At 42.0% G+C, this 18910-nt stretch overlaps 1 protein-coding gene across 4 annotated transcripts in view; it reads right to left on the reverse strand.

Moving 5' to 3' along the window:
* Positions 1-1213: 1213 nt before the first annotated feature.
* Positions 1214-18910, reverse strand: part of LOC142021549 (putative RNA-binding protein Luc7-like 2) — a 66089-nt gene continuing 48392 nt past the window's right edge. For all 4 annotated transcript variants that reach the window (XM_075010533.1, XM_075010512.1, XM_075010504.1 and 1 more), the window contains 6 exons: positions 17350-17493; positions 15878-16054; positions 11853-11944; positions 8590-8619; positions 7477-7665; positions 1214-2196 (listed from right to left, as the gene is read on the reverse strand). In XM_075010533.1, the coding sequence (XP_074866634.1) occupies positions 2004-2196; positions 7477-7665; positions 8590-8619; positions 11853-11944; positions 15878-16054; positions 17350-17493 (825 nt within the window). In that variant the 3' untranslated portion in view covers positions 1214-2003. The remainder of the gene's footprint in view (positions 2197-7476; positions 7666-8589; positions 8620-11852; positions 11945-15877; positions 16055-17349; positions 17494-18910) is intronic.

Consider the following 18910-nt stretch of genomic DNA (forward strand, 5'->3'; position numbering starts at 1 on the left):
CAGTGACATAAGAATTAATTCAGTCTCCAGAAACCATGAAGCCGGAAGGTTCTCTCAGCCTTGTAAGAAAACATTTCAGAAGCAAAGGACATAAGGTGGAAGTGGAGTGGTACTTTATAAGATGCTATTCAAACTCTTATTTGGGTGATATGTCATTACCAATAATGCCATTCTTTAGCAAAGATTTAAGGACAGGTAGATTTTTGTGCTAGAGGACCAGATGTTGGTGATCTGTATTTACAGTGCACTTTGCAATATATGCACATTTTATGAAATGTTCCTGATGGATGAACTGTATTCTCTAGATTTAAGAATGGTTTCGTGGCATTTTAAAAACTGTCCACCAAACTGCTGCAACACTTTGTAAGTTCTTGAAGTCATTGACCACAAAAGGATGGAATGTTCCACACAGGGTACAAAAACAATTTCAGTTCTTTGTGAGTATCTTTAAACGCACACATATAGTTTAAGTGTGAATGTGTCCTGCTCATACTGTCTAGCCTATTCTAAAATGCTGCTTGAGCTACACCTGGTTAGGACTGAGCAAATTTGCTGCCCACTGCAGGACTGGAGTACAAAATGAATGGTACAGTAACCTAGTGAAAAAGAAATACAGGCAGTAACAGCCAAATGGTATGAGGGGGCAAAGATATACTATATGTCTGCATTGCAAGGGCTCACACATGCCCTTACCTGAAGGCACAAAGAACACGATGTACTACTTTTTCAAGCTACAGTACATCACTATCACTGTGAAATTCAAGGATGCTGAAATTCAAACAACAACAAAACTTATGTTTCTAAAGCACCTTTCATTGTGCAAGATCCCAAAAGGATCCGTTTTTAAAAAAATCATACGCATGCTAATGACATGAAGCTGCCTCTGGGGTGGAACATAGATAATAATCGTGTCAACAACATAATCCTCATTTTTAGGAGAAGTAGAAACTAACTTTTCCAACTTGAAGCTGCTAAAAAAGGTATGTATTGGTAACGTCCAGGACGCTGATTGTAAGAATCTGTGTGTCTTCATAACCTCAGAGTACTCATGGTCTGTTTTATGTCTCATCTGAAAGAACTTCCAGGAGTAGAATTGTGTATTTAAAACATTTTCCTTCAAATGACAAAGCACTGTACTGCTTCTTTTTGTATAACTGACCTACTAAAGAACATAGACAAATAACAACCATATTGATCTTGAAAGACTATGCAGTTTACTTTTCAAACTTTTATTTATTTTTACAATTAAGGATGTACAGTTTACATCCCACAAGAAAAAGCAGAAAAAGTCCTTATGGAAAAAACCCAAATATACTGAACATATACCAATCAAATGGTACAGAGAGATGGGACTGGCTTTGATTTCAAAATTTCAGTAAAAATTAAAAAAGATGTAATGCAACAGCTGTTCAATTCCCCAGTCTAAACAGGCACTGTAAAATGACATTTCAGCTTTCTCTGGCACATGACAGTCTAAATTCTCTGATTGTAACCAACTCCTAGGTTCCCATACCATCCCTGGGAAACAAATTTAGAATAAAAGTTTAGAACCCACCCACCCTCTTAAAAAAAGGCCTTCAAAACCCTACTGTTTTGACTGGAACAGAATAAGAGACTTTTATAAAGGTTTGAGAGAAACCCAGACAAATAGGACAATATAATTTGTTCACTGTTTAACTTGTTTTGAAAAGGAGAGTAAAACATTGAGATCTGCATCTTGGTACATTTAAAAAAACAAAAAAAACAAAAGCCTTTCATTCTGGATAAAGAGAAATTGTTCAGAAAAGTTTTACAGCTTGGTTGAAGTCAAGGACACAGCTTTAGGCATCATCAAGTGAAGGGGTTCAATTCAGACTTAGTTATAACCACTTTGATATACTGTACAACTACCCTAGTTGGATCAGTTTCTGGAACTGTTCACTGGTGTCCCTTTGAACAACTGTAAACTAAACCATAGTATGTAACTCCATAGGAAGTTAGAGGGTCTGGGGAATGTACAGCAGTTATATTTCCCCTGCTTCACGCTCCTCTGAGCTCCTCCTGTCTTCTGATTGGCCATTAGCACTTTCATATGAACGTTTCCTGTCTTTGTTATCACGGGGCGACCTCTCTCTTGAGCTCCGCTCTTTGTCACGTGATGCTCTGTCATGATCTCTTGACCGTTCTTTGTCTCTGGAAGATCTTTCTTTTGATGCTCTGAAAAGTGCAATACATTTGAGAACCTAAATTACACAGCAATCTATTGCTGCCACAAACATGTTGAGTTAAAATTCTGTATTTATACTTAGCAAACAGACCCCAGTTTGGCTCAATATAGACAGACATATGAGAAGCCATCAAGAGACACATCCGTGTTTCCAATTTCAAAACAGCAGAGACAGCATTTTGAAGTACATTTATTAGGGAGCTAAGCAAGGTCCCCAATACGGTATCTCATGGCAGGACAAGGTCCCCAACAGCGCAGTGCTTGAGAGGGCAGGCACCACCTCCATGTTCACCCTTCTCAAGCAGAGGCATATGCGCTGGCTGGGCCATGTCGCACGCATGACCAAATACTGAAGGACCTCCTCTTCGGCAAACTGGCATCTGGAAAGAGGCCGAGAGGGCAACCTAAACTGTGCTACCAGGACACACGCAAGCATGTCCTCAGCGCTCTCTCTATCAGTGTGAACACCTGGCATTCGCTCACCTCAGACAGGCATGCCTGGAAACAGGAAGTAAAGGAAGCTCTTGCTATGTATGAAACTTCCTTGGTGAAGGAAGCAGAAGACAGGAGAACCCTCCGGAAGATCTGTGCCCGTGATACTAGAGCAACATCTGCCTACTGCTGCTTACAGTGCAGAAAGGACTGCCGCTCTCGGATTGGATTGCACAGCCACAGGAGACGCTGCTCGAATCAGTCCAACTGGGGCGCAAACCCATGATCCCTTGGGATCGAAGGATGCCTACTACTAAGCTTACGGTTGCAACTTTCTTCTCATTAATCCTGATTTTGACACCTTCCTTTGAAATTTTCCTCAAAATTTTCTGCCTGAAATTTCTGATGCATGGTCTCTTGTTCAAGGAGACTCGTCAGGCCGTTTGAGACTGATCAAAGAGCAATTTTAAAATGAATCTGAACATCTTTTCTTGTCTTTCTTTTAAATGAACAAAAAGCAAACTACTGAAGTCTTCTCGTTTTTGGAATGTTCTCTCAAGAACAGTTTGGTTTGTATTCCAGAGTTGTTTTATTCATTTGACCTCTCATGAAAATAAGTAGTTGAGTCATTTTAGCTAGGTGTCAGATGACTATTTGAACTTCCAAGTGCTATGCCAGAAAGAGCCACAGCAGTTTTCCAGTACAGCTTTAATCAAGTACAAATCCATGTCACAGATTCCCAGTCCTTTATAATGGGGTTAGTACTTTTCTTTCTAAAATACTTCGACTCTACAGATGAAAAGGCTCTTTAAGGCTGTCTCTACATGGGCACAAATCTTCAAAATAGCCATATTTTGAATATTACTAATGAGGCACTGAACTGAATATTCAGCGCCTCATCACACGGTGCTTCAAAAAGCACCGCTTTCGAAAGCGCGTGGCTCAGCGCGGCTACACAGGGGTCCTTTTCGAAAGGACCCCCGTGTAGCCACGCCAAGCCGCACGCTTTCAAAGCACCATGGCTGGAAGCAACCTAATGCTAGTGAGGCGCTGAATTGAATATTCAGCGCCTCATTAGTAATCTTCGAAATGCTATTTCAAAGATTTGTGCCCATGTAGACACACCCTAAGTGACAGTACCACTGAAGCTTCAAAAAAATAAACTGTAAAGGAAAATTATAGTGGTCAAGAAATTCTGGGTACTTAAAACTAGGAGGCTGCCCCCTCTCCACTAATGGAAAGATATTGAGTTGTCTTAAATATCTGAATTCTTCAAAGGACAAGACTAAGTACGATCTACAATCCGTTCCGGTTTTGATGCAAACTGTTTTTATGAGCTTGTAGAAATCACAGCCTCAATTCCCTCACCTGTAACACAGTAGTCTTGTGAAGCTTAAAATATTTTTAAAAAACCTCCTGAACCCTTCATGTGGAGGGCCATATAGAAGTAACCAGACAGTCTGAGTTACTCTCTGTAACTAAGAAGTAATAAGACTTGAAACAACCTGGCTCAGTTAACACTCTGTATGGTCATTCTTTTATGAGTGGATCCAATCATCACATCTCATTCTGTTTCTAAATCAACTGGGTCTGAGTATAATCTAGTTACTGTCTCCAGCTTAGGACTACAGATACACTCAGGATACTATCAAAACAAAAAAGCAGTCAAGTAGCACTTTAAAGACTAACAAAATAATTTATTAGGTGAGCTTTCATGGGACAGACACACTTCTTCAGCCTGCTGGGTGATGGCACAGAAGTGGGTCTGTCCACAAAAGCTCGCCTAATAATTTATTTTGTTAGTCTTTGAAGTGCTACTTGACTGCTTTTTTGTTTTGATAATATATAGAGTAGCACGGCTGTCTCTCTTACGACTCAAGATACTGTGACACCCAGACCTGGGATGCCACCAGAAGCCTTAGACCCCCAAAATCAAGGTCTGACCCCTACTGTGCACCTCACACCCCAGTTGCTTACACACTCCCCAGAACCCCACCTAGCCACAAGCTGAGAGTGACTGCTAACTCAAGCCTTCTTGGGCCACGAAAGCAAGGAAATGAAGAAGGTTACTTACCTGCAGCTGGACTTCCTTGAGATGAGTCCCTGCATAGTCACACTCACGAGAATCATGGCATCTGTGCTGTGAGCTTTCAGTACCTTCTAGAAAGTAGCATTTGCTGGGGGTCATTCAACCCTCAACCCATCCTGGAAGGTTCTGAAGGTGGAAAGAGAAACCAGCCCTAACTGTTCTCTGGCTCTGTGCACAAATTTGTGAATTCTTAACCTGGGATATTGCAGGGGGACGAAATGAATTTGAGGGATGAGTGCGTGTGAATATGCAGAGACTCATCCAGAAGAATTCTGGTTACAGGTAAATAACCTTCATTTTTTTCTGCGCACTCATTTGTACGAGATTAGCAAGTAGTGCAATCTGAAAGAAGGTTGGTTGAGAAATTATACGTAAACAGACAACAGAACACTCAAACATTAGCTCTGCATAGAGTGAACAGATGTGATCAAACTCCCTTGTTTTTTTTAAATGAGTTGCACATATTCATTCCAGTTCAGATGCGTCCATGCCCTGAGGACAGCTTCCAGAATTTTTTCTCCTAGTGGTATCCATCAGGTTGGCTCTATACCTGCACCAAGGGACTTAAAGGGCCCTGGCAATCCACCTTCCCTATTTCTTCTTACCAACAGACTATTGTGAGAAGGTACTTACAGTGGGTTTTGGAATGGACATGTGCAATGCATCTCAAAGAACAATAGTAACAGAAAGGTCAGTAAACCTTTGTTTTTTAATTTTAGTGCCTGCATGTGTCTGTTCCAATTTAAGTGACTCGCAAGCAGTTATATAGGAGATGGACTTAGCATTCAAGGACAGGTTAAGTGCAACACTGTACGGCCAAAGTTGGTATCATCTCTAGCCTGCTGGGTGATGGCACAGTGCATTGAGAACATGTGCACTGATGACCAAGCTGCCACTCAGCAGATGCCCTGAATAGTGGCTTGTATTAGGTAAGCAGCTGAAGAAGCCTGCAATCTTATGGAATTAACAGTCAGGCTAGCAGGTAGTCAGGCACCTGTGAGATCATAACATGACTGGATGCATGAAGTACACCAGGTAGGGACAGTCAAGTTAGCAGAGTGCAGATAAGTTGATTCTAGCTATCTAATTCCTGGAGTTACAACTGCATATCTGCAGTCAACTTACTCTGCCAAGTATAGACATAGTCTAACTTCTCTCTTATGACCTTTTCCTCCTAAAGCTCAGAATCACTACTCCAGTCTCCTGCTTGACCTCTGAGTCCTTTGCAACACCACTGACCACACTACACTTTCTGAAACCATGCCCTCCCCGGCTCATATAACTCCCTCTCCTGACTTGCCTCTTCTACACCTCTAATAACTACCATCACCTCTCACCACCTGAGAAGATTCCACGACTCCTTTGTGCCCTCTCTTCTCTCTTTACACCTACTGTCTAACCTCATTGCAAACATAAATTGTTCTACTATCATTATATTGATGATTCATAGGGTCTCCTTTACAAACTACAATCTAATCACATCTCTCTAACATCTGGAGCATGTCTATCAGCTCAAGCCAACATAGCAAAACCAGAGCTCCTAATCTTTCTCCAGGACTTTCCCACGGCCTCCCTTTCTTGATCTCTCTGAACACTACCACAATCCTGTCAGTCAGGCTTATAACCTGGGCATTTCTCATTCAGACCTCTCTTTAAGGTCCTCACATCTAGGCCAAGTCTATGTTTTGCAGATTTTTTTGCGCACCTGTAACATTGCCTTTCTTATCCATCGAAAAGTTCAGACTCTCACCCAAGTGCCCATCTTCTGACCCAATTATTGAAACATTTTCTTTGCTCTTGAAAATGCCGTTTACCTTGACGAGCTATTCAGAATACTGCTGCAAAGATCGGTTTTCTAGCCAGCTGCTTCAACCATATTCTTTGCAAGCTTACACTGGTTGACTGTTCTCTACCACGTTGCATGTAATTTGTTTGTATTCACTTTTAAGGACCATCTATCACCATCATATCTATCATCTCTCATTAGAAAATGAGATGCTGAGCCTCACAAGTTGACAGCCTCCATCTCCCACATATTAAATATTGTAATAGGCATCTCTGTGCTTTCACCTACATGTTTGGGAGGAGCTCCCCATAAATTTCTTCAAAACTAACTGCACCTCCTCGTTCCCAACCCTTTGCAGAGCACTCCTTTGGCAGCAGAAAAACCTAATCATTATTTGGGTACTCATCTGCTGAGACTATTTGCCTGTCAAGCCAACCAATACTACCTCACTGTTTCCTTGTATTTCTGTCTGCCTGTAACCATCTGTTGTCTCTTGTTGTATACCAGACTATGCTCTCTGAGGAAGAAGCTGTTCTGTGTTTGGATAATGCCTTGCACAATGGGGTCCCTAGTCCATAACTAAGACTCCGAGGAGCTATAATAATACAATTGCAACAGATGGATTTCAGCAACGGTAGTTCACCAAGGTATTGAGGAATTTTCCCAGGCAGGACACCTATCTGGAATGCAATACAATAGGTTATCTTCAGGGATGTTCAAGCTTATGTTCACCTCACAGTGCAGCACAGGGTTCACAATTTGATAAATGTATATTGAATTTTGTCACAGCAGTTACCCTATTTCTGTATCACTGCCCATGCTAAAATAATGTGTTTAAAACTACTACACATCCTTGATAAACAACTACATTTCTACCCTGAGTGTTCAGAACCAGTTACAACCATTTTCTGACCAGTGTATCAGGGAATGCGAAACTACTGCTCTCAGTAGGCAAACATTCACCTTTTTTTGCGCTCTCTGCTCCTGTCCCTGGAACTATGCCTGCTTCTCTGGTGGCTGTGGCTCCTGCTGCGGCTGCTGGAGCGAGATTTGTGACGGTGGCGTTTCTCACGGGATTTGGAGCGAGTTCTTCTTTTTCGTTCCCGGGAGGCGGAGCGAGACCTGTGCCTGCGGCGATCTCGGGACCTGGATCTGAAAACAAAGAAAGGACTTATGGTGAACGAGGTAGTTATCCAGCTGCTCTATAAATGCAATTTAGTGCTCTACACATAATAGAGGGTCTGTGCAGAGATCAGGCTCCAATAATCACAGCTATTACATAATTCTACAGAGACAGTCCTGAAGAAGGAAAATGGGAAATCCACCAGAGTTCCTTGTGACTAGTCCAACCAAATTTAGTGCAGATGACGGGAAAGACATTATGTCGTTGGAGCTTTACTAACTCCACTTCCAGGTGTCTATTTGGCAGCATCTATTTAACAAACAGCTAAAATTACAGAATGCTGATGTTGTCAAAGATGCAGTGACAATCAGCCTCTGGGAGGCAGTTTACGGTGCAGTTCTGTCTATGAAGCTTTCTATTTGAAGTCCTGATGTGCTCCACTGAAACAGATCCATGTTTAGGGTCATTAAAATTAGCCTATACCTGCAGGCTTTCAAACACCCCTGAAGTTTTATTGTTATAAAATTCTCTCTTATAGATAAACACAACAGTACAAACTAATGGCTTTCAACTGATGCTTAATAGGCACAATACATTTCCTAAGTAGTGAAAGCTCCAGATGGATTATCCATGGGACCTCTGGATCTAAAAGCACAAGTATCTTAAGGACCTGGACCATTAACTTGCAAGCAGCTGAGCCTTTTGATACGTTCTAACAACTACTACAGGACAAAAACCCATATTGTGGTAGCCACAGGTGAACACTTGTGCATACACAGTCCATTACCACAGAGATGAGTGCAGTATAAATCTGTAGAGAATGGCCAGTATCAATGGTGCTTTACTGCTAATCTACAATGCTGTAGCCCAAATGCTTAATAATGAAATGTAAAGGGTTTAGCTTTTAAAAAGCTGGCTTCACTGCTAGAGTCCTGCTCCTGTAGCTTATATACCTTCTGGGATTCTTGCTATGGGATCTGGACCTGAAACAAATGGAAAACGGCAATCAGTTTTTATTACAGGTCACAATTAGAAAATGCAGAACATTACAATGAGAACAAGCTAATTAATTACTTATAACATTTTTAATTCTCTGAAACTGGTAAGATAAAGTCCCTTTCAAAATGTGAGTTAGTCTCTTTTCATTAAGATTTTCCACGCTACAAAGATCTGTTTAAATGCTTGTCTTTTTTCTTTGAGTATAGTGTGACTGACTCCCAACCCCATGCTTTATGAAAACTGGCTTGTGAATACAGACATGCCTCACTTGGAGATGCTTAGGACGAAGTGTCATATGTAATCTATCAATTTGAACGTAACTATCTGCTGGATCTGTATATTCTATTTTGATGCATGTATCCATCTGAAGTTAGAAATATTACATGTAAGACTGTACAGTTTTAAATGTGCTAATGGCTGCCATTACTGATGTTCTCCAATGCTAAAGACTGATCGATCAACTTAATTATTTGTACACAATCTTGTTTATCCTGCAAGTCTAAAAGTGGTTGGTGCTAGAAAGATGAGACCATACCATCCAGTATTGAGAGCCACTTTGAGCCAGCGTTTTTCCCTTAAGAGGGGGCATAGGAGAACAAAAGTTTCCTGCCCTCTGGGACATTCTATTTAAGCAATAGGAAGCTACCAGGTGCCTTTAGTCTTCAGCCTACTTTTGAATTTGCTTGATATACCCTAAGAAGAAACAAAACTGTAAAAGACTGTTTACCCAAGTAAGAGGAAAAGAATAGCTCTGGTTTGAAAATTTAACCTGACACAAGAACACCTCTTTAGGGTAAGAATCTGTATGCTGTAAAAGTCTCTTAGGAAAGTTAGAACTAGCTATGAGTTTTCTTCTCATTTAATTTTTGTAACGACTTTAATCAGTCTGTTTTCGCTTCCAACCACTTAAATCCTAATGTTTTTGCTTAATAAAACCTTTTGCTTATAATCAAGCCCAGTGTAAGTAATTATTACCTGGGGAGACAGAAGGACAACACTGTGCATATCTCCCTTTCATTGATAAAGGGGGCTCACCTTCGGTGAATTAGCCTCTTTACAGAAAGACTTCCTAGGCCACAATGATCTGTTTAAATGCCGCTTTCCTCTCTCTTTTTTTTTTTCTAATTTTTGCACAGAGACTGATTTGGGAGTTTGATCCTTTTAGGGGATCCTGGGTACTTTGCCTTAGAACTCAACCCGCTCAGAGCTGAAGTAAATCAGTGTCTGCACTGTTGTGCAGAAGGGTGGTAACGCAAACTCTGTACCTTGGCTGTGGGAAACCAGAGGATCTGGCTCAGCAGGATAGGAGCCCCAGGGAGGAAGGAGGAGTGTGTCAGTAGCCTGATCCACACACCAGGGAACATGTCCAAGGGGTCTTCTGTGACAGTAATTCATCAAATATAGCAAGCATAGGCCCACTGACATGAGGCTGTTGCTGTGGGCCTGGCAATTCCAAGAACCAGTAGTCAGCGCCCCAGGCCCTTTAAATCACTGCCAGAGTGCTAAGGGATTGGGGTGGGGAGGAGGTATGCCATGGTACACTCTGCATGGTGATGAGGGTTGGCTTCCTCAGCCCTGTCCCCTTCCCAGAGTTCTGAGCTTTGCCCCTTCCTGCCCAGAGGTCTGTAGAGGCTAGGCTGTCAGCTCCCTTGAGCAGGCCCCTAAATGCCCTATTTAAACTCTTGACCTTAGGCTACGTCTACACGTGCACCCAACTTCGAAATAGCTTATTTCGATGTTGCGACATCGAAATAGGCTATTTCGATGAATAACGTCTACACGTCCTCCAGGGCTGGCAACGTCGATGTTCCACTTCGACGTTGCTCAGCCCAACATCGAAATAGGCACAACGAGGGAACGTCTACACGGCAAAGTAGCACACATCGAAATAAGGGAGCCAGGCACAGCTGCAGACAGGGTCACGGGGCGGACTCAACAGCAAGCCGCTCCCTTAAAGGGCCCCTCCCAGACACACTTTCATTAAACAGTGCAAGATACACAGAGCCAACAACTAGTTGCAGACCCTGTATATGCAGCACGGACCCCCAGCTGCAGCAGCAGCAGCCAGAAGCCCTGGGCTAAGGGCTGCTGCCCACGGTGACCACAGAGCCCTGCAAGGGCTGGAGAGAGAGTATCTCTCAACCCCCCAGCTGATGGCCGCCATGGAGGACCCCGCTATTTCGATGTTGCGGGACGCGGATCGTCTACACGTCCCTACTTCGATGTTGAACGTCGAAGTAGGGCGCTATTCCCATCCGCTCATGGGGTTAGCGACTTCGACGTCTCGCCGCCTAACGTCGATTTCAACTTCGAAATAGCGCCCAACACGTGTAGACGTGACGGGCGCTATTTCGAAGTTACTGCCGCTACTTCGAAGTAGCGTGCACGTGTAGACGCAGCCTTAGAGAGATAAGGAAAAGTCTTCTGATGAATGGAGCACCTTAGTATATGTGGATTTAACAGCTGAGATGTGAGCTCATCAATGTTGTTGTAGAAAGTTTTTCTGGACTTAAATCCACAATATCATACAAATAAACAGCAGCTTGAATAAGTCTACATGTGAATTTCTAGAAACAGTGATTGCATATTTCACTGAGAATATTCAAGGGCACTCAAATCAGATGGTCAACCTCTTTTTAGGTTGGGTTTGAGTACTGCTGGTACTTTTTAATCTATGCTAGGTATTTTCCCTAGGTGACAACTAATGTGTAATTTACTTGTAATTTTCTCTGATAATAGGTCTGAAATCATACCGAAAAGTCAATATTTGCTCACGTGTATACTCACCAAGTTATATCCATTACTTACACAGAAAAATATCAGAGAGGCAGCCGTGTTAGTCTGTATCTTCGAGAACAACAAGTCGTCCTGTGGCACCTTATAGACTAACAGATATTCTGGAGCATAAGCTTTTGTGGGCAAAAACCACATTTGATGAAGTGGGTCTTTGCCCATGAAACCTTATGCTCCAAAATATCTGTTAGTTGATAAGCAGCCACAAGACTTCTTGTTGTTATACAGAAAAAGTATTCTACTAGAAACAAGGAGTTATAGGCTTGAGAAGAGCAGTCAAGTAGAAATAACTTTCCATTCATGTTCAGCCAATGCAGTCTGTTCTGCCACTAAGCATGAAGATGGACACGTACAAAAATATAGTGTAAATAGATTCTAAAATGGCTATTTAATGTATGCTGCCAAGAAGAGCGCAGAACTCTACCTCCTTAGCTTCTCCCTTTCTTCTCTTTCCCTCTCTTCTCTGCGTTTCAGGCGTTCCTGGTTTCGTTTTTCCTGTTTATCAGCCACAACCCTCTAAAAAAATAAAGATACTTTCAATACGTCAGACTCAGATCTTCAGCTGAAATATGATACAAAGTCATCTGAAGAGTTAACATTTGGTTCTTTCACACTTCTTGTGCATGTAATATGCCCACCGCCCTTTTCATTCTCTCAGCATTGTATTTGACTTACTTTGTTTAGAAAGTGGCTATTATTACAAGAGAGCCACAAAGAAGAGAGGTGTCAACACAAAGACCAGCAAGTGGTAGAACTATACTCCTTCAAAATTCTTCATGGCAGTTCAAAGGCAGTGAGTCAGGATTTCAACGCAAGGGTTTCCAAACTAATTCTGTCATACTTTGGCCAATAGATGGTAAAACAGAACAAGAAGAGCTAGGAACTGAGCTTCCTTCATTTACACTAGAAGATAAGCAAGGTTTCTGTCTACATCAAAAATACTGAATGAGCTACTGCATGCTAATTCTGAGACTACTTGTCTCCACACTGCGAACATGATGGTTGCAATCACAGAAAGAATGCCTTAAAATGACTAGTATGTAAGTTGAACTCATTACAGCTAGGGACAGGGACCTCTCAGCAGAGGGCCCTTAGGTATGGAACTCACTTCACCCAGGTATTCAAAAAAAGCCACGTCTTTACACCATCTGGGGATAAATGAAAGACTGATCTCTTTATAAAAGGTCTTCTGAGATGTGGAAATGTCCTAGACCAGCCTGATCGGATCTCAGAGAAGAATTTGAGGAAAAAGAGGTAGTTTGCTCCCCCCTGCCTTTTTTTTTTTTTGTAGGGGAGGGGATAAATGGCACGTTTCAAAGATTACATGAGGTAACTTTAGAGCAACGAAGGGTCCCGTGGCACCTTATAGACTAACAGAAAAGTTTAGAGCATGAGCTTTCGTGAGTTAACTCACTTCTTCAGATGCTGGATCTGAAGAAGTGAGTTAACTCACGAAAGCTCATGCTCTAAACTTTTCTGTTAGTCTATAAGGTGCCACAGGACCCTTCGTTGGTCTACAGATCCAGACTAACACGGCTACCCCTCTGATACATGAGGTAACTTTGTGAATTTGGAATTATCCAGGGACAATTTTTTCAGTTGGTGGAAAAAAGAATCAAGTATGTAATTTCTTATAGTTTTGATGTCAAGTAACTCCTTGTACAAGGATGGCAACTTGCTTATAATTAAAATAAAAACATCGATTGTAACTGCTGTTCTTTGAGATGTGCTGCTCACCTCCATTCCATTCTGCAGGCATGTGTGCCCCTATGTGCAGTCATTGGAGATTTTTAACTTACAGGTATCTGTAGGACCAGCTGTGGCATTTACTAATACATTGAGATACATCAAGCCCTGCCAGCCCTACGCCATCAGTTCCTTCTTGCTGACAACTCCAAAGGAGGGATAGGAGACAGTTAACGGAATGGACATGAGCAACAGATCCTGAACAAGCTATAAACGCAGGTAACAGTTTTTCTTCAAGTGCTTGCTCTTATCGCTTGCATGCTAGGTGACTAAAGAGCAGAATCCTAGGAGATGGACTCTGACTTCAGACTTGCAGACTGTAGAACTCCTCTGCTGAAGCCAGCATAATTTTGAGCTTGATAGGTCAGAGCACAGTGTGAAGCAAATGTGCGGACAGAAGACCAGGTCACAGTCTGACTGATTTATTGGATCGGCATCTGAGCAAAGGGAAGGCTGCCAAGGATGCCTATGCCCTAATCAGATCAGCTGTCACTAACTGGCAGCAGGGGCACCTTTGCTAGCTTCTAACAGTAGCAGATACAAGCTGTGATCCCAGGTGATGATCTCTGGGCAAACACCCAACAGCCTTTCATCCTATGACAAGAGCAAATAAATGCGGTGACTTACAGCATGGCTTTGTTCTCTTTATGTAGAAGCCTAGTGCCTGACTGACATCCAGCATTTCCAACCTGCATTCTTTATCTGTCACAAGTCTTTGGATAAAGACGAGGAAGTATGTCTTGACTAGTATGGAATTGGAAAAATGACCTTGCCTAGAAAAGCCAGGTGGAGACAGAATCACAGGGCTGGAAGGGACGTCAGAAGGTCATTTAGTCCAGTTCATTGCTTCAAGCAGGATCAACCCCCACCAAGTCATCCCAGCCAAAACCTTGTCAAGCTGGGACTTAAAAACCTTGAGGGATGGAGAATCCACCACCTCTCTAGGAAACACGTTCCAATGCTTCACCACCCTCCCCGTGAAGTAGGTTTTCCTAATATCTAACCTACACGTCTCCCTCTTCAACTTCAGACCATAATTGTCTGAGATGCAGCTGGATCATCTCCTTGTAGAAGGATGTATATGTCTGTGCTCTGATTTCAGACACTCAATGAGCCCCAAGTTAAATAAACTAGGAAAGAGACCTTCCAGGATAGGAAAAAAAAAGAGGAAACAGGAAGCTAAGGGCTCGAAGTGGGGACCTGTGAGCCATGGTCTATGCTCCTGCTAAGCGTGAGACTGCACAGCTTCTGATTACGCCCTGTGTAGGGGCTTAGGGCTGAAGCAGGGAGAAGTCTCTCCCCAAGCCACATGGTTTCTGCAGTCTTGCAGAGGAACCTCCTAAGAACTGATGTGGTGATCCAAGGTCTTGGCCCACATGAAGTTGAGAACTGCTCCAATAACCTCTATGCATTAGACTGGTGTTGATGATGATGGCGGCCAGGGAGAGCATGCAGAACTTCAACTTCTTGAGATCACATACGTCCAGAATGGGTCTGAGGCCCCCCCTTAGGCCTTTGGGAATAAGAAGTAGCACGCAGAGAATCCTCCTCCTTCCACGTCCCAAGGAACCTCCTCCACAGCCACCAAGCCCAGGAGCCTCTTGACCCCAGAACGAGGAGCTGTTTGGGAGAAAGATCACTGAAGAGGAACAAAAGGGGTTGCCAAAAATGGCAGGTTATAGCCCTAAGCCACTGTTCCCAAGACCCAGTGTTCCAACATAGCTTAGGACAGGCTGAATGGCAAGGGAAAAGGCGGCTGAGGAAAGGATGGGAAGGATCCAGGCAGATTGCTGGTGCACTGATTCTCGGCACACGTTCATAATGAGCACTTCTGGCCCCTTGGTGCTTTGCCAGGCCAGGCTGTGCAGAAAAGCAGGATGACAATGGACTCCTTGTTATCTCTAGAGTGTGCATCCCTAGAGAATAAACACCCGCATGCAAGCTCCAGCTTGCAGTCACTGGATCTTATTATGCCTTTGTCTGCTAAATCGAAGAGTTCTTTAAAACCAACATATTTTGGGAGAGAGTGGGGTTGTGATCAATATGCCTCAGCCTTTTTTTGGATACATTATATAGACAAAGCTGCTTTCATTTCTCATAGTAAAGCATGACTTCTTGTTACTTTTCTAGATCTCTTCTGGATAACGTTCCCTATTTCAACAACCTTACTGAAGCAGACTCCAGAATTGGAAACCATATTCCAGTAATGGTCCTGCACATGTTGAACAGTGAAGAAATATCACCTCTGCGCTGACTAAATACTCCCCCCAGACTTCTAAAGCCAAGAATCGCATTACATCTCCCCATCACAGGACCATGCTGACGACCTGAGTTCAGTTCATTATCCACCACGACCATCAAGCTGTTTTCAGTGTCAATGCCGTCCAGGATACAGTTCCTTCTTCTGTAAGTATGACCTACATTCTTTGTTCTGAGATGTATGACCTTGCATTTGGCTGCATTAAAATGTAGGTTTTTCATTTGAAACCACTATACCAAGTGACCTGGATCATTTTATATAACTGTTCTGTTATCACCTTTACCTTCCCACTCTAACTTGTAATATGGGCCTGCTTCAAAAGTTATAAATATACAAGATTAATAAATTCAAACATGATAAAAAAAAACTTTACACTAAAATCATCTCACAAGTCACTAAGTAGTCAGTAAAAGAGAAAGAAAAATAAGTTATAAATGATTTACCCTGAGCTCCTCAAGTTTCTCCCTTATTTCGATAAACCCTAAGTGCAGTTTTCCTCCAAAATGATCAGCAAGTCTCCTGTCATTATCATGAAGCCCAAGGTAGGCAGAACACACTTCACAGACACGGAGCTTCTGCTGCTGAAAGCTGGAGGCAGGCATTGAATTCCTGTACACTTCCTGGAAGAAAGACATTAAGAGATTCCTAGTCTTTGATCCATTAAAATATGCACACAAGGACTTCTTACAAGAAGCAACATAATTTACAAGTGTAACTCTAAATGTAAAATGTAGATCTGCTTTAGTATTAATTTTAATTTTACCCATAGATGGTATATATAAAATGTCTCCAACAAAACAAAAATTTCATTTTAAAATGTAACATTTTTGGACATTTACTCCAAGAAATAGGGATATGGAAAATTGTACTTTCAAAACCAAAAACACCCCACAAAAAACAACAAAAACAAAAGACAGATCTGTTCTTAATATTTATACCACAGTAGGCTGCTTTGGAGGAATTCAACATTAACCATCAAATATTAGCAGCAAGCACTGTATGTATGACGACTGCATTGACTACCATTGTGAATCTGTTTACAATGCCAATAGCACCCTGAAAAGACATCGTTCAGTCTTGAGTTCCTTTTAATTGAGCAAAATTTGGGAGAAGGTACAAAGTCACACTTGAGCTTCCATTAAAAAAAATTGCAGTTATTTTAAGCTGTTCAAGCATAAAAATGACTCAGACAGAAAGTAGAAATCTGACATGGAAATAGCTCTCTGTGAAAAGATCCTTTTGAGAACTCTGGCGAAAACCTGCTTGCCTTGTTATCAACTCAATGCATATGGCTTAAAACTAGTCTTCATACCAGCACTAACCACACCACCAACTGGTGTAACAATGGAATCGAATGCAATCTCCATAGAAACTACAAAGCCCAACACAGATCAAACTTAAGTAAAAACTTCACCCATGGAAATAAATACACTTAAAATAGTGCAGGAATACCAAAAAGGTTTTATGTTATCAACTGCTTGGGAATACCAGCAGCCTCCCCAGTGGACTGAACAATGGACTAGTGGTGAAAATATTCTGATATAGGACATCTAACTCTGCGTAAAGTTAGTTTTATAACTGGTTGTCTCATATCCTCAACCAAAATTAAGGAAGTTCTCATGACTTACTAGAAATTGACAAAATTTGTGTTATTTTTTGAATGCCCAAAATATTTTAGGTGATAAAATACACACCTCTAGAAGAAAAAAAAAATCCTCTTTTGTAAAAGTTCAAGTCAAAGACACTATTTCCATTTTGGCCAGTACAAATACAGCTAAAAATCTTTCAATACATATTAAGCATTCTGAACCAAAATGTTCAGAGAAATATGCTTTAAAAGATGCTGTCTCATCTCCTAAAGACCATGTGGAATGAAGCGTCATTGAATTCACAGCTGTAAATACAATATAATTACCTCTGCTTCTCTCTTCTTTGCCCTAGCTTTCTCCACTTCATCCATGACTTTCTGGGACTCCTCCACATTTCCATCAGCTCCCAGCTGTTCTACTTTGGCCAACAGCTTCCCAATTTCTTCATTTAGTTCATGAACTCGTTCAGCCTTGGAAAAAGAAGGGGAGCTCAAGCAGGATTTCAAGTATGTAAGATTTGGTTTTCAAAGAGAAGATAGACTGTGCTTGTTGGAATTAATATCCAGAAGTCAATGCCATATGAAAGAACTTTTCAAGGTAGAGTCAATGGAAACACGTAAATCACACGTATTTTTATATAAAAAGTAGTGTATTCACCTTCCTGTATTCACCAACAAGTATATTTTGTACCTGCATATTCACAAGTAAACAATTTTTCAGGTTAGGATTTTTCTACTGCTGCCTTTGGGTTTTTTATGATAGCTCTTATGACAAGACTCATGCTGCTGAAAGGGCTCCCTGCATTCTACTTGCTTTGTCTCTGGTTATGCTCCACTTCAAGGCTAAGTTTGTTCAGAAATCCTGAACCATACAAAAATAAGGTCATTACTTGGTTGAATAATTAGGTCTGTAAAATTAATATTTTAATATAACCATTTCTACCATCAAATACATGTGCTGATTGGAAAGAGACTGGAATTTTACAGTCACCAAAATCAGATGAGCGAGCTTATCGGGTCATACTCTCTCAACTACTGAGATTCTTGGCAAAAGATGTTATCACTTTCATGGCATCCTCCACCACAGAGACTGATGTTTCCTGAGGGGGAGTGGATGCCCAGGTCATCTCCCTGCTCTTCTCCTTTTAGTCAGTGTTTCTCAGAACACAGGTCCCAAATCACACGTGGGTTGCAGGAATGTATTAGATCTTTAAAGTGGAGCCCAGGCTGCTTGTCAGCAGCTCTCCTTGTTGTCAGTTCCTTTGTTTTGTTTTGTTTCTTTTTAAAAGCTTTCAAAGTCTGATGTTTACAGAGTCTGTTTAAAGACTTCTTACCTCAACTGATCGTTTGGCTGTCTGTTTTTCAAGGCTCAGAGCACGAGAGGGAAATACAACCAGAGCCAGCAACAAAAAGAGAGAGGAACTGAAGTAAAAGGCAACCCCTACATGTGCAGTAGCTGTCACAGGAGTCTCAAGCCTGTGCTCTGTGTGTGTGGGCAGCCAGCTGAGCGGCATTGCTACAAAAATCTTTGGCCCATGGGCACGGCGATGCTGACACACCTAAGGTGGAGCATCCACGGAGCACTTGAAGGAGAATCAAATGATTCATGCCCTGTTACCCATTCCCAGCTTCTGCAAACAGAGGCAAGGGACACCATGCTTTCCCATCCTGGCTAATAATGCTTTTGTCCATGAATTTTTCTAGTTCTTTTTTGAACCCTGTTATACTAGGCCCAGCTCTGCAGAACAGCAAGTCACTGCTGTGGAGTCAGTGTGGGGTAGGCTCACGCTCTAAACCAGAGGTCTCCACTATGTGGAGTGTTCCCTCTAGGAGGATGGGGAGGAACATTCAAGAAGGGCATGGCAGATAAAGGCCAGGCTCCATAAGG

The sequence above is a fragment of the Carettochelys insculpta genome, chromosome 1 (genome assembly GCF_033958435.1).
Source record: "Carettochelys insculpta isolate YL-2023 chromosome 1, ASM3395843v1, whole genome shotgun sequence".
NCBI lineage: Eukaryota > Metazoa > Chordata > Testudines > Carettochelyidae > Carettochelys > Carettochelys insculpta.